Below are 16,380 nucleotides of genomic sequence, written 5' to 3'. Positions count from 1 at the left end.
CAACACCCAACACCACACACCCAACACCACACACCCAACACCGCGCACCCAACACCGCGCACCCAACACCGCACACCCAACACCGCACACCCAACACCGCACACACCCAACACCCAACACCGCACATCCAACACCACACACCCAACACCGCGCACCCAACACCGCACACCCCACACCCAACACCGCACACCCAACACCGCACACACCCAACACCCAACACCACACATCCAACACTGCACACCCAACACCGCGCACACAACACCGCACACCGCGCACACCCAACACCGCGCACCCAACACCCAACACCGCACACACCCAACACCGCACACCCAACACCGCACACCCAACACCACACACCCAACACCGCACACACCCAACACCGCACACACCCAACACCCAACACCGCACACCGCGCGCACCCGACACCGCACACCCAACACCGCGCACCCAACACCGCACACACCCAACACCGCACACCCAACACCGCGCACCCAACACCGCACACCCAACACTCAACACCCCAAACCGCACACACCCAACACCGCACACCCAACACCGCACACACCCAACACCGTACACCCAACACCGCACACCCAACACCCCAAACCGCACACCCAACACCGCACACCCAACACCGCACACCCAACACCGCACACCCAACACCCCAAACCGCACACCCAACACCACACACCCAACACCGCACACCCAACACCACACACCCAACACCGCACACCCAACACCACACACACCCAACACCACACACACCCAACACCGCACACACCCAACACCGCACACCCCCAACACCGCACACACCCAACACCGCACACACCCAATACCGCGCACCCAACACTGCACGCACCCAACACCGCGCACCCAACACCGCGCACCCAACACAGCACACACCCAACACCCAACACCGCATACCCAACACCGCACACACCCAACACCGCACACCCGCAACACCGCACACCCAACACCGCACACCCAACACCGCACACCCAACACCGCACACCCAACACCGCACACCCAACACCGCATACACCCAACACCGCACACACCCAACACCGCACACCCCACACCGCACAGCCAACATCGCACAGCCAACACCACACACCCAACACCACACAGCCAACACCCAACACCACACACCCAACACCCCAAACCGCACACCGCGCACCCAACACCGCACATCCAACACCGCACATCCAACACCACACACCCAACACCGCACACCCAACACCGCACACCCAACACCCAACTTCGCACATCCAACACCACACACCCAACACCGCACACCCAACACCCAACATCGCACATCCAACACCACACACCCAACACCGCACACCCAACACCCAACACCGCACATCCAACACCACACACCCAACACCCAACACCACACACCCAACACCACACACCCCAAACACAACACCACACACCCAACACCACACAGCCAACACCCAACACCACACACCCAACACCCCAAACCGCACACCGCGCACCCAACACCGCACACCCAACACCGCACATCCAACACCGCACATCCAACACCGCACATCCAACACCGCACATCCAACACCGCACACCCAACACCACACACCCAACACCGCACACCCAACACCGCACACCCAACACTCAACACCGCACACCCAACACCGCACATCCAACACCACACACCCAACACCGCACACCCAACACTGCACACCCAACACTGCACACCCAACACCGCACAGCCAACACCACACACCCAACACCCAACACCGCACACCCAACACCGCACACCCAACACCGCACAGCCAACACCCAACACCACACACCCAACACCACACACCCCAAACACAACACCGCACACCCCACACATCCAACACCGCACACCCCACACCGCACACCGCACACCCAACACTGCACACCCAACACTGCACACCGCACACCCAACACCGCACACCCAACACCGCACACCCAACACCACACACCCAACACTGCACACCGCACACTCAACACCGCACACCACACACCGCACCCAAAACCCAACATCCAACACTGCACACCCCACACTGCACACCCAACACCGCACACCCACTAATACTAATGATGGGATACTATTCCTCCGACTGATACCAATGATGGGACACTATTCCTCCCACTGATACCAATGATGGGACACTATTCCTTCCACTTATACCAATGATGGGACACTATTCCTTCCACTTATACCAATGATGGGACACTATTCCTCCCACTGATACCAATGATGGGACACTTTTCCTCCCACTGACACCAATGATGGGACACTATTCCTCCCACTGATACAACCAGGCTACTACTGGTGTGAATGGGTCCTTGATGTGAGTCGCCAGTATACATTTCTGCAGCTGTAGGTCACAGTGTCTAACTTGTATCAGGGACATTGTTGCTGCTTTGAGTTGCTAGAGAATACTTGAACCCTCCATCATAATCTCGGTCCCATAGGACAATCTAGGAGAGCAGTTTTATGGAATTGTCTCCGTTTCTATACTCTTGCCTGCCTGGTAGGACTCCACACCGGCGGAGACGGTGAAAATCCGGCGCGCTCTTTGGTGCATTGCAGTGCTATTGTATTTTATAATTGGTATTTAATCACATTTTTTTTTTACACAATTAAGTATTAAATGTAATGTCAGTAATATAACTAAATTATCCGGCATAAAATTTTAATGAAATCCTGAACCTAAACAATGGACACCGTGAGAGGAGAGTCGTTATAGATTTGGCTTTATCTTCCACCACTGGTTGGTTGTAGAAGAGCTTGCGTGTGATGAAAACGATGGCAACGACTGTATGTGATCCCGGCCCATCCTAGGTAGGTCAGGTGTAGTGAAGGCACCTACTTCCCGTATGTACTGACCAGCAATTTCTAAAATAGATTTTAACCAGTTGTTGACACAAGAAGTACTACGCACATCCAAAATACGTAATCGAAACACACAAGGCGTACTACGCACATCCAAAATACGTCATTGAAACACACAAGGCGTACTACGCACATCCAAAATACGTCATCGAAGCACAAAAGACATACTACGCAGATCCAAAATATGTAATCGAAGCGCACAAGGCGTACTACGCACATCCAAAATACGTCATTGAAACACACAAGGCGTACTACGCACATCCAAAATACGTCATCGAAGCACACAAGACATACTACGCAGATCCAAAATACCTCATCGAAGTACACAAGGCGTACTACGCACATCCAAAATACGTCATCGAAGCACACAGGGCATACTACGCACATCCACAATACGTCATCAACGCACAGAAGGCGTACTCCGCACATCTAAAATACGTAATCAAAGCACACAGGACGTACTACGCACATCCAAACATCATCAAAGAACACAGGACGTACTACGCACATCCAAAATAAGTCATCGAAGCACACAAGGCGTACTACGCACATCCAAAATACGTCATCAACGCACACAAGGCGTACTACGCACATCCAAAATACGTCATCAACGCACACAAGGCGTACTACGCACATCCAAAATACGTCATCGAAGCACACAAGACGTACTACGCACATCCAAAATACGTCATCTAAGCACACAAGGTGTACTATGCACATCCAAAATACGTCATCGAAGCACACAAGGCGTACTACGCACATCCAAAATACGTCATCAACGCACACAAGACGTACTACTCACATCCAAAATACGTCATCAACGCACACAAGGCGTACTACGCACATCCAAAATACTTCATCAACGCACACAAGACGTACTACGCACATCCAAACATCATCAAAGAACATAGGACGTACTACGCACATCCAAAATACGTCATCAAAGCACACAGGGCGTACTACGCACATCCAAAAAACTTCATCAAAGCACACAAGACGTACTACGCACATCCAACAAACGTCATTGAAGCACACAGGGCGTACTACGCACATCCAAAAAACTTCATCAAAGCACACAAGACGTACTACGCACATCCAACAAACGTCATCAACGCACACAAGACGAACTACGCACATCCAACAAACATCATCGAAGCGCACAGGACGTACTATGCACATCCAACAAATGTCATCGAAGCGCACAGGGCATACTACGCACATCCAACAAACGTCATCGAAGCACACAGGACGTACTACGCACATCCAACAATGGTCATCAAAGCACACAGGGCATACTACGCACTTCCACCAAAGGTCATCAAAGCACACAGGACGTACTACGCACATCCAACAAACGTTATCGAAGCGCACAGGATGTACTACGCACATCCAACAAACGTCATCGAAGCACACAGGACGTACTACGCACATCCAACAATGGTCATCAAAGCACACAGGGCATACTACGCACATCCAACAAACGTCATCAAACCACACAGGACGTACTACGCACATCCAACAAACGTCATCGAAGCACACAAGACGTACTACGCACATCCAACAAACGTTATCGAAGCACACAGGACGTACTACGCACATCCAACAAACGTTATCGAAGCACACAGGACGTACTACGCACATCCAACAAACGTTATCGAAGCGCACAGGACGTACTACGCACATCCAACAAACGTCATCGAAGCGCACAGGACGTACTACGCACATCCAAAATACGTCATCAAAGCGCACAAGACGTACTACGCACTTCCAACAAATGTCATCGAAGCACACAGGACGTACTACGCACTTCCAAAATATGTCAACGCACACAAGACGAACTACGCACATCCAACAAACGTCATTAAAGCGCAGAGGACATACTATGCACTTCCAACAAACGTCATCAACGCACACAAGATGTACTACGCACATCCAAGAAACGTCATCGAAGCACACAGGACGTACTACGCACTTCCAAAATATGTCAAAGCACACAGGGCGTACTACGCACATCCAACAAATGTCATCAAAGCACACAGGACGTACTACGCACATCCAACAAACGTCATCAAAGCACACAGGGCGTACTACGCACATCCAACAAACGTCATCAACGCATACAGGGCGTACTACACACATCCAAAATACGTCATCAAAGCACACAAGACGTACTATGCACATCCAACAAACATCATCAACACACACAAGACGTACTACGCACATCCAAAATAAGTCATCAAAGCACACAAGACGTACTACGCGCATCCAACAAACGTCATCAAAGCACACAGGACGTACTACGCACATCCAACAAATGTCATCTAAGCACACGGGACGTACTACGCACTTCCAACAAACATCATTGAAGCGCACAGGACGTACTACGCACATCCAACAAACGTCATCAAAGAACACAGGACGTACTACGCACATCCAACAAACGTCATGAAAGCACACAGGACGTACTACGCACATTCAAGAAACGTCATCAAAGCACACAGGACGTACTGCACACATCCAAAATACATCATCAAAGCACACAAGACGTACTACGCACATCCAAAAAACGTCATTGAAGCACACAGAGCGTACTACACACATCCAACAAATGTCATCAAAGCACACAAGACGTACTACGCACATCCAAAATACGTCATCAACGCACACAAGCCATACTACGCACATCCAACAAACATCATCAAAGCGCACAAGACTTACTACGCACATCCAACAAATGTAATCGAAGCGCACAGGGCGTACTACGCACATCCAAAATACGTCATCAACGCACACAGGACATACTACACACATTAAAACAAACATCATCAAAGCACACAGGACGTATTACGCACATCCAACAAACGTCATCGAAGCGCACAGGACCTACTACACACATCCAACAAACGTCATTGAAGCGCACAGGATGTACTAGGTAGTACATGCAGGTAGGTAGGTTAGGTGTAGTGAAGGCACCAACTTCCCGTATGTACTGAACAGCAATTTCAAAAATAGATTTTAAACAGTTGTTGACACAAGAAGTACTACGCACATCCAAAATACGTCATCAACGCACATAATGACAGCTGGGAGCCACTGGAGCAGGTGTGAAATCTGCTGCTGTCAAAAACTGATACAGTGTTTATAAACATCGTTCAGACTGGAGATAGAAAGATACAAAGTAACGTTGTTTATAAACATTGATCAGACTGGAGATAGAAAGATACAAAGTAACGTTGTTTATAAACATTGTTCAGACTGGAGATAGAGAGATACAAAGTAACATTGCCTTGACCATTTGAATGTTTCATTTAGCAGTAGATTGGAAAACAAAACTTTATTTAATATGTAAAAAAAAAATGTTGTGCCAAAATCCAGACTTTCCTATCTACCTGTAAGCAGCAATATGTCGGGTCTTGGCTCGGAAAGGACACCTCTGCACTGTTCTTCTACAGGGAGCGGGATGACAAGAAGTCCGTCGGCCAGCTGTGGGAAATCTTTAATGAAGTTATTCTCTCTGTGGAAAGACAAATGAGGATCCAACTAATTCTTCAACTATTTAAAGTTTACCGTTGTTGACAATAAAGTTACAAACCTGTTGCGTGGATGGAATCGCCACCAGGAGCCTTCACATTGGTTCCACTTCCTTTTTGGACCACTTTTGAACCTCAAACATAAACTTCTCTACATATCAAACCTCAGAGTTAACAAGGAAGTCATTGCTTGGCCCCGCCCCCTCGTGATGGGCCTAGAGCAGTGATGGAGAACCTCGGCACCCCAGATGTTTTGGAACTACATTTCCCCATGATGCTCAACTACACTGCATAGTGCATGAGCATCATGGGAAATGTAGTTCCAAAACATCTGGGGTGCAGAGGTTCTCCATCACTGTACCAGAGGGAGAGGAGGTGGAGGAGGCCAGGGGCTGTCTTCACAGGCAAATTTTAAAATTGCATTTCTAGGGCTGCCTAGAAGAATACTGAACCAACATAGAATCACCCAGAGACCTGTACCTTTATATCATAGAGCTGATCTACAGTACCCCAGGGCACCTACACAGTAGGTACAGTCATGGGAATAATGGTACAACCAATGTAAGTGACATTCTTCCCACTGATCACCAATGTAAGGGACATTCTTCTCACTGATCACCAATGTAAGGGACATTCTTCTCACTGATCACCAATGTAAGGGACATTCTTCTCACTGATCACCAATGTAAGGGACATTCTTCCCACTGATCACCAATGTAAGGAACATTCTTCCCACTGATCACCAATGTAAGGGACATTCTTCCCACTGATCACCAATGTAAGGAACATTCTTCTCACTGATCACCAATGTAAGGGACATTCTTCTCACTGATCACCAATGTAAGGAACATTCTTCTCACTGATCACCAATGTAAGGAACATTCTTCTCACTGATCACCAATGTAAGGATCATTCTTCTCACTGATCACCAATGTAAGGAACTTTCTTCCCACTGATCACCAATGTAAGGAACATTCTTCCCACTGATCACCAATGTAAGGGACATTCTTCCCACTGATCACCAATGTAAGGGACATTCTTCCCACTGATCACCAATGTAAGGGACATTCTTCTCACTGATCACCAATGTAAGGGACATTCTTCCCACTGATCACCAATGTAAGGGACATTCTTCCCACTGATCACCAATGTAAGGGACATTCTTCTCACTGATCACCAATGTAAGGGACATTCTTCCCACTGATCACCAATGTAAGGAACATTCTTCCCACTGATCACCAATGTAAGGGACATTCTTCTCACTGATCACCAATGTAAGGGACATTCTTCCCACTGATCACCAATGTAAGGGACATTCTTCTCACTGATCACCAATGTAAGGAACATTCTTCCCACTGATCACTAATGTAAGGAACATTCTTCTCACTGATCACCAATGTAAGGAACATTCTTCTCACTGATCACCAATGTAAGGAACATTCTTCTCACTGATCACCAATGTAAGGAACATTCTTCTCACTGATCACCAATGTAAGGAACATTCTTCCCACTGATCACCAATGTAAGGAACATTCTTCTCACTGATCACCAATGTAAGGGACATTCTTCCCACTGATCACCAATGTAAGGAACATTCTTCTCACTGATCACCAATGTAAGGGACATTCTTCTCACTGATCACCAATATAAGGAACATTCTTCTCACTGATCACCAATGTAAGGAACATTCTTCCCACTGATCACCAATGTAAGGAACATTCTTCCCACTGATCACCAATGTATGGGACATTCTTCTCACTGATCACCAATGTAAGGAACATTCTTCCCACTGATCACCAATGTAAGGGACATTCTTCTCACTGATCACCAATGTAAGGGACATTCTTCCCACTGATCACCAATGTAAGGGGGACATTCTTTTCTGACTCTCTCTTTCCATTGACCCCCAATCTGAGACCTGAGAATTATTTGATGGGTTCCTCTGGAGCAGAAAGCTCACACAAGGTTTTTCTGACTCGGTAAAAGGTCCATAATTCTCTTGCGATGCTTCGCCGTATATCTCAGAGCCGGGCAGGTGATACATTTCATGGCTCTGCTGTGCTCGATCCTTTGTCACCTTTCCTCCTCCGGTCCGCTCTCCTTGGACAATGAATCAGTATTATCTCCTCAGTCCGGTGAGCAGGAAGGTCACCCATGAAGCTGAACACGGGCACAGTGGAGCGGATCTCGGCTGTGCGATGAGATGAAGGCGTGTGAATTACACCGGCAACTGAATTCTAAATCTTTGGCCGATAACGCAATAAACATGCATGATTTTCAACTACAGACTTGGACGTTTGCCCAGTGTGCCACGATCGTAGGAATTACCGTTCTTGCACCCCAAAGTATTTATAGTGCCCCCTCTCTATCCTTGGCCCCTGCTGCTGAACTGATGGGGCCTGGGGAACTTGCATGTAATTTCTGGGAGCCACTACCTGTAGGAAGCCCAAAGGTATTTAGATAGTCTCCTCACTTTCTCTAAGCCCCTTGCAGAACTAATGGGGTCCGGGCCCGGTACAGGTGGGCCACCTCTAACTCCCCCCTCCTATCGGCAGAGGCGGCTCTAGGCTCTGTGAGGCCTTAGGCAAAACTTGACATGGGGCCCCCACTCACACCCATGATGGGAAAAATAATTCAAGGACAAGACCCTCTTCCCCACAACCCTGGTCGGTGGCTGTGGGGGTATGCGGGCAGGGGGCTTATCAGAATCTGGAAGCCCCCTTTAACAAGGCGTCCCCCAGATCCTGTTTTTTAATAACTAAGCGGCGGGGGCCACCTGGCGTTGTCACCTGGTGAACCCGCCCCCTTGTGACATCATTAACTGAAGGGAATGCTGGGTCATTGACGTCACAAGGGGTGGTGTCACCGATATTCACTTGTTGTTAAGGACACTGCTGGCCCCGCTCCTGAGTCACGGCTCTTAACGCCGCCTAAGCACAGCAGCGTTAAGGTCCCCTGTCCCTCAAAACTGAGGTAATGCATTGGGTAAGTTAGGCGGCCGTGAGGCCCCTGTGAGTTTGAGGCCTTAGGCGACCGCCTAATTTGCCTGATTAAAGAGCCACCTCTGCCTATCAGAGACCCTGGGGTAAAGGGCTAGCTAAGAAACAAATAAAGTTACTCTTGAATGAAAAAGCAATGTTCCCTTATTAGCTAGTCCTTCACCCCAGGGTCGCTGATAGGAGGTGGGACGTAAAGTCGGCCCTCCTTTACCAGACCCAGGCCCTATTAGTTCAGTAGTGTATTTAAGTTTTGTGCTGTCCTAGGCCTGTCTAAACTCCCCTAAATTTAAATATGATCCACCCCCTTCTGTGAAGGCCACACCCCTTACTGTTTAAGACTCGCCCCAAAATTTTCCAGTAGAGGGGCAATGGCTCCCCTTAGAGATTTCTTCTCACTTCCTGTTTGGCTTTCTCGGCATGGGGTCTCCTCACACAGTACAGAGCTCCTCCCCCTTCACTCTAATGGCCCACACCTATCAGCTGACTTTCTCTTCCAGACATTTTTAGCCTCCCGACGTGGCATCTGTCTCAGAGGTCCACTGTGATGATAGGACAGTCAAAACTAGAACTGGCGCCCACCCCACCAGAGTTGTGGAACGCCGGCCACCCACACAACAACTCATTGGTTAGGGTACGCCGTCCGGGGCCCCTACATATGTATGGGCTGTTGTCCCCCCCATGGTGGCTCTGCCGGTATTATCATACCGGCAACAGTGCAGCCGCTTTATGGGGGCGCCAGACCGTTTTGCCTCCCGGCCCAGTTTGCCCTATAATACTGGCGCTACACTCAAAGTGTAGTGCAAGCCGGCGGGGACTCTTTTCGTGCCGCCCTCCTACAAAGTGCCGCCCTAGGCCTGGGCCTTGTCGGCCTGGGCCAAGATACAGCATTGGGCCTGGGCCTATTACAGAAGGGCTGGCTTTACTTCCCTTCTCTTATCAGTGACCCTGGAATGAAGGGATAGCTCAGAGGTCTCCAAGCTTTCTCATCAAAGGGCCAGTTTACTGTCCTTCAGACTTTTAAAGAGCTGGACTAGGGCCAGTGGGGGTAAAAAATGTCCTGGCATCCAGTGGTAGTAAACAATGCCCTATATTTGGTGTCAATGGGAGGACAAGTGCCCCATTGTTGGTGTCACTGGAAGGAGTGACTTATATCAGTGGGAGGAGTGACTTATATCAGTGGGAGGAACACTACCCCAAGGGCCAGATAAAGGCATGCAAAGGGCCACATCTGGCCCATGGAGATTGGAGATCACTGCTTTAAACTATGTGGCTTTGGAGGTTGCAAAACAACCTGGTGTCAGTTGAAGGAATAATGGCCCATCATTGGTGTCAATGGAAGGAATTGTGCCCCATCGTGGGTATCAGTCGGAGGAGTTGCTCCCTTTTGTTGGTGTCATTGGGAGGAATAGTGGACCATTGTTGGTATTAATGAAAGGAATTATTTCCCATATTGGGGGCAATGGAAAGAATTGTGCCCCATCGTTGGTATCAGTGGGAGGAACTGTGCCCCTTTGATGGTGTCCGTGGGAGGAATTTTGCCCATTTGATGGTGTCAGTGGGAGGAATTTTGCCCATTTGATGGTGTCAGTGGGAGGATTAGTGCCCCATTGCTGGTGTCAGTGGAAGGAATAGTGCCCTATCGTTGGTGTCAATATAAGGAATTCTGACGCACCGTTGGTGTCGGTGGGATGAATTGCGCCCTTTCATTGGTATCAGTGGGAGGAATAGTGGCCCATCATTGGTGTCAATGGAAGGAATTGTGCCCCATCGTTGGTTACAATAGAAGGAATTGTGCCCTATTGTTGGTGTCAGTGGGAGGACTAGTGCCACATTGTTGGTGTCAGCGACAGGAATTATGCCCCATTGTTGGTGTCAGTGGAAAGAATAGTGCCCTATCGTTGGTGTCAATATAAGGAATTCTGACACACAGTTGGTGTCGGTGGAATGAATTGTGTCCTTTCATTGATATCAGTGGGAGGAATAGTGACCCATCATTGGTGTCAATGGAAGGAATTGTGCCCCATCGTTGGTTATATTGGAAGGAATAGTGCCCTACTGAATAGTGGGAGGAATTGTGCCCATTTGATGGTGTCAGTGGGATGAATAGTGCCTCATTGTTGGTGTCAGTGACAGGAGTCATGCCCCTCCGTTGGTGTCAGTGGAAGTAACCCTATCGTTGGTGTCAATATAAGGAATTCTGCCGCACCATTGGATGAATGGTGCCCTTTCATTGATATCAGTGGGAGGAATAGTGGCCCATCATTGGTGTCAATTGGAAGGAATCGTGCCCCATCGTTGGTTACAATGGAAGGAATTGTGCCCCATCGTTGGTTACAATGGAAGGAATTGTGCCCCATTGTTGGTGTCAGTGGGAGGAATAGTGGCCCATCGTTGGTAATAATGAAAGGAATTACGCCCCATCGTTGGTGTCAGTGGGAGGAATTGTGCCCCATTGTTGGTGTCAGTGGGAGGAATAGTGCCCCATTGTTGGTGTCAATGACAGGAATAATGCCCCATTGTTGGTGTCATTGGGTGGAATAATGCCCAGAGGGCCAGATAAAGGCAAGCAAAGGGCCGGATCCGGTCCCCTGGTCACAGTTTGGAGACCTCTGGGCTAGATAATAAGAGGACCTTGCCCGGCTTCAGTACTCTCCTGGCACCCCAGCAGCTTCCGGCTCTGTGTGTGACACGAGGAGAGACGGGAGAAGTCTGACACGCCGGCGCCCTGCGGCGCCCGGGTGCAGAGCACCCCGCGCACCCGCCCAGGATCGGCCCTGGACCTTGCATTTTCATACAAAATCCACTTCAATGTTCGGCTCAACCAGCCTGCCTATCAGCGGGCTCCTGTAAATAATAAAGAAATGAATGCAAAGCAAGTGAGTGAAATTTCTCACGTCGGGCCAATAATTAATCGGTGGAATCAAACAGAGGAGGGTTGTTTAGAAGGTCGTATTTTACGGCTTCAGCGAGGACGGGATATTTATTGGGATGTGAGGTGCGATCTCCCGGCAATAATAAACAAAAAGCTGCCGTGGAATAATTTTGAGTGTCGTTTTTATTGCTCCATCCCTTCTTATCCAGAGACAGAATAATACAGAACGGGGATCCAGGAGAGGTAGGAGCTTCGTCTTCCATTTGCAACGAAAAGAGATGACAGAGAAGAGGTCGGTTCTGGCGCCGCCCATCAGACCCCGTCTATCTACGAGCGCTGCCTCCAGGGCCGCCATCAGGGGGTTACAGGCAGTACACCTGTAAGGGGCCAGGAGGTCCCCAGGGGCCCAGATGGCATCCTCTTTAAAAAGGGGTCCGGAGGTCCCCAGGGGCCCGGAGGCCCATAGGGCCCCATATGGAAACTCCCTTTTTTTTTTTTTTTAAATATATTTTTTTTAATATATTTTAATTTTATTAAAGGGACACATTTTTTTTTTTTTAGAGGTCCGGAGGTCCCCGGATGGAAACCCCCCTTTTTTTTATTTATTTTTTTATAAAAAAAATATATTTTTTCTAATATATTTTTATTGTATTTTTTATTAAAGAGACAAATTTTTTTTAGGGGTACGGGGGGCCCGGAGATCCCCAGGGCCCCCGGATGACAACCCCCCTTTTTTTATAAAAAATAAAATAAAATTTATATTATTTTTTTTCTTTTTATATATATATATATATAAATTTAAATTTATAAATGTTTATTTTTTATATATATATATATATATATATATATATATATATATATATATTTTTTTTTTATTAAAGGGCCCAGAGGTTTCTTTTTATTATTATTATTATTATTATTATTATTATTATTATTATTATTATTATTATTATTAAAGGGCCCAGAGGTCCCGAATGGCAACCCCCCCTTTTTGTATTTTTTTTTTATAAAAAAATAATAATAATAATTTGTGTATATATATATATATATATATTTTTTATTAAAGGGCCCAGAGGTCCCCAGGGCCCCGGATGGCTACCCCCCTTCTTTATATATATTTTTCTTTATTTCTTCTTTTTTTTGTAAAGGGCCCTCCCCTTCTCAATTCGCAGCAGCCCCCCCCCCCCCCCGCTTCTCAATTTTAGGTGGCAGCACCCCCCAGTTCTCTGCTTCAGGGGGCCCATGCCTGAAGCTGTGTAAGGGGCCCCATAATTCCTGATGGCTGCCCTGGCTGCCTCTCTCGTAATGTACAATGCAACTCATTTAGGGTGTCCTAACTAAATCACAGGAGGAAATAAGAAGAAAAGCTCTCACATCGCCACATCCGTAAGTTTAAGGGGACGCAAAAAGAAGGGGTACCAGCTAGCCACCTAAGACCCGGACCATTATGCAGGTAAAGGACCTGGCCCCTTTTTGCGATTCGGCACTGCGCGGCTTTAACTGACAATTGCGCGGTCGTGCGACGTGGCTCCCAAAACAAAATTGGCGTCCTTTGTTCTCCCACAAATAGTTCCTTAAACTGTGGCTAACTGACCTCCCATCTGATGGTACCTGCCGTAGGTGTGCGCAGCCGATTGCATTAGGGTGTGCACCCCAAAGCTCAAACATATTTGCATGTGTGTGCATGTGTATATACAGTATACTGATGGTGTCAGCAGAGCGGTGGACGGTGTCAGTAGGGCCGACAGTGTCAGTAGTTTATTTTATTTTTTATTTTTTTTAGGAGCCCCATTAGGGAGCTTTGGTGAAATATTGGGGGTATATTTCTGTGCTTTACTGCATGTTTAACGTAGTATATTCCAGGGTGTTACTGCACGTTTAATGCAGCATATTTCTGTGCATTACTGCACGTTTAAAGTAGAATATTTTGGTGTGTTATGTGCCTTTTAATGCTGTATTTTTCTGTGCGTTAGTGCCAGTTTAATGCAGTATTTTTCGGTACAATGTGCACCACACAGGGTGATTAGGGTGTGCCCAGGCACACCTGGCACACCCTGTGCGCACGCCTATGGTACCTGCATAGTTCTAGGTCCAAAGCCACTTGTCAGAGCCAGGGACATGATGTCAAGGGCCACCCGTGTAATGGGGACATTCCTTCCCTTGGGTTCCTCCGGGGGCAGCTAGGGGTTCCTTGGGCTAAGGCTACCTGACCTGCCATCTTATAGTACCTGCATAGTTCTAAGTCCAATGCAACTTGCCAGAGCCAATGATATGACAGCAAGTGTGTCATTCTGGCCATCCCTGTAATGGAGACATTCTTTCCCGGGGGTTCCTCCAGGGGTAGCTAGGGGTTCCTTGAACTGTGGCTAACTGACCTCCCATCTGGTGGTACCAGCATAGTTCTAGGTCCAAAGCTACTTGGCAGAGTCATTGATGTAATTTCAAGGGGTGTCATTTTGGCCACCCCTGTAATGGGGACATTCTTCCCCTTGGGTTCCTCTGGGGGCAGCTAGGGGCTCCTTTAGCTGTGGCTAACTGACCTGCCATCTTATAGTACCTGCATAGTTCTAGGTCCAATGCCACCTGGCAGAGCTAGTGCCGTGTCTTCAAGGGTGTCATTCTGGCCACCCCTGTAATGGGGACATTCTTCCCCTAGAGTTTCTCCAGGGGTGGCTAGGGGTTCCCTGATCTGTGGCTAACTGACCTGCCATCTTATAGTACCTGGATAGTTCTAGGTCCAACGCCACCTGGCAGAGCCAGTGGCGTGACTTTAAGGGTGTCATTCAGGCCACCCCTGCAATGGGGACATTATTCCCTTTGGGTTCCACTAGGGGTGGCTAGGTGTTCCTTGAGCTGTGGCTAACTGACCTGCCATCTTATAGTACCGGCATAGTTCTAGGTCCAACGCCACCTGGCAGAGCCAATGGCATGACTTCAAGGGTGTCATTCTGGCCACCCCTGTAATGGGGACATTATTCCCACTTACCACCACCAATGTAAGGGGCATTTTCCCAATAACCTCAGATGGACTAATCTCATGCGGGGGTGCCCCCTCATCAGCGCACTTTAACAAACGAGAAAAGTTACCTGTTTTCAAAATTTTATAACAAACTATGAAACAGTTTTTATTTATTTTTTCAAAAAACTGATGAAAATTTCATATGGGCACAGCCAGGCCCGGATTTACTCCCTTTGCCGCCCCAAGGTCGGGTCCTTCAATGCCGCCCCCACCAAAAAAAAACCCTTAAAGTCCCCCAACCCGCGTGCCCATTATTGCCGCCTCACCGTGCCCATCATTGCCGCCTCATCATCATTGCAGCCTTACCGTGCCCCCCTCACCATCATTACAGCCTCCTCACCATCATTACAGCCCCCCTCACCATCATTACAACCCCCCTCACCATCATTACAGCCTCCCTCACCATCATTGCAGCCCCCTCACCATCATTACAGCCCCCCTCACCATCATTACAGCCCCCTCACCATCATTACAGCCCCTTCACCATCATTACAGCCCCCCTCACCATCATTACAGCCCCCTCACCATCATTACAGCCCCCTCACCATCATTGCAGCCCCCCTCACCATAATTACAGCCCCCCTCACCATCATTGCAGCCTTAATGTGCCAAACAATGTAGCCTCACCAGTCAGTGCATCTCCTGCTCCTGCTGTGTCACGAAGCTCACTGTGAAAAGTTTGGGCGCGCCGTGATAAAAGTCCCGCCCTCCTCGTAGACCAGCTTGTGTGATCGACAGAACACTGCCCCTATCACACGAGCTGGTCTAGGAGGAGGGCGGGACTTTTATCACAGCGTGCCCAAACTTCTCAGTGAGCTCCATGACACAGCAGCAGTCTCCCGCTGTGTGTTACAACCGGCGCCGCCCCTGCGCCCACTGCCGCCCCGAGCCCTGGCTTCAGTGGCCTTGTTGGGAATCCGGCCCTGGGTACAGCATTGCATGACCGCGCAATAGTCATTCAAAGTGTGACAGCGCTGAAACTGAAAATCTGGGGAGGGGTTTAAGTGCCCAGTAAGCAAGTGGTTAAAAAAAAAAAAAGTTATTTGTATTAATTATTTTTTCTTAAACTTTGG

General features: G+C 48.5%; 1 protein-coding gene across 2 annotated transcripts in view; it reads right to left on the bottom strand.

The window, feature by feature from the left end:
• The window catches only part of ASTN2 (astrotactin 2), a 394,891-nt gene that overhangs the window by 88,992 nt on the left and 289,519 nt on the right, over positions 1–16,380 (bottom strand). For both annotated transcript variants that reach the window (XM_040322749.1, XM_040322750.1), the window contains one exon: positions 6,277–6,401. In XM_040322749.1, the coding sequence (XP_040178683.1) occupies positions 6,277–6,401 (125 nt within the window). The remainder of the gene's footprint in view (positions 1–6,276; positions 6,402–16,380) is intronic.

This window comes from Rana temporaria, chromosome 9 (assembly GCF_905171775.1).
Source record: "Rana temporaria chromosome 9, aRanTem1.1, whole genome shotgun sequence".
NCBI lineage: Eukaryota > Metazoa > Chordata > Amphibia > Anura > Ranidae > Rana > Rana temporaria.
The sequence above is the reverse complement of the archived record's forward strand: the minus strand, read 5'-3'. Positions and strand labels throughout refer to the sequence as shown.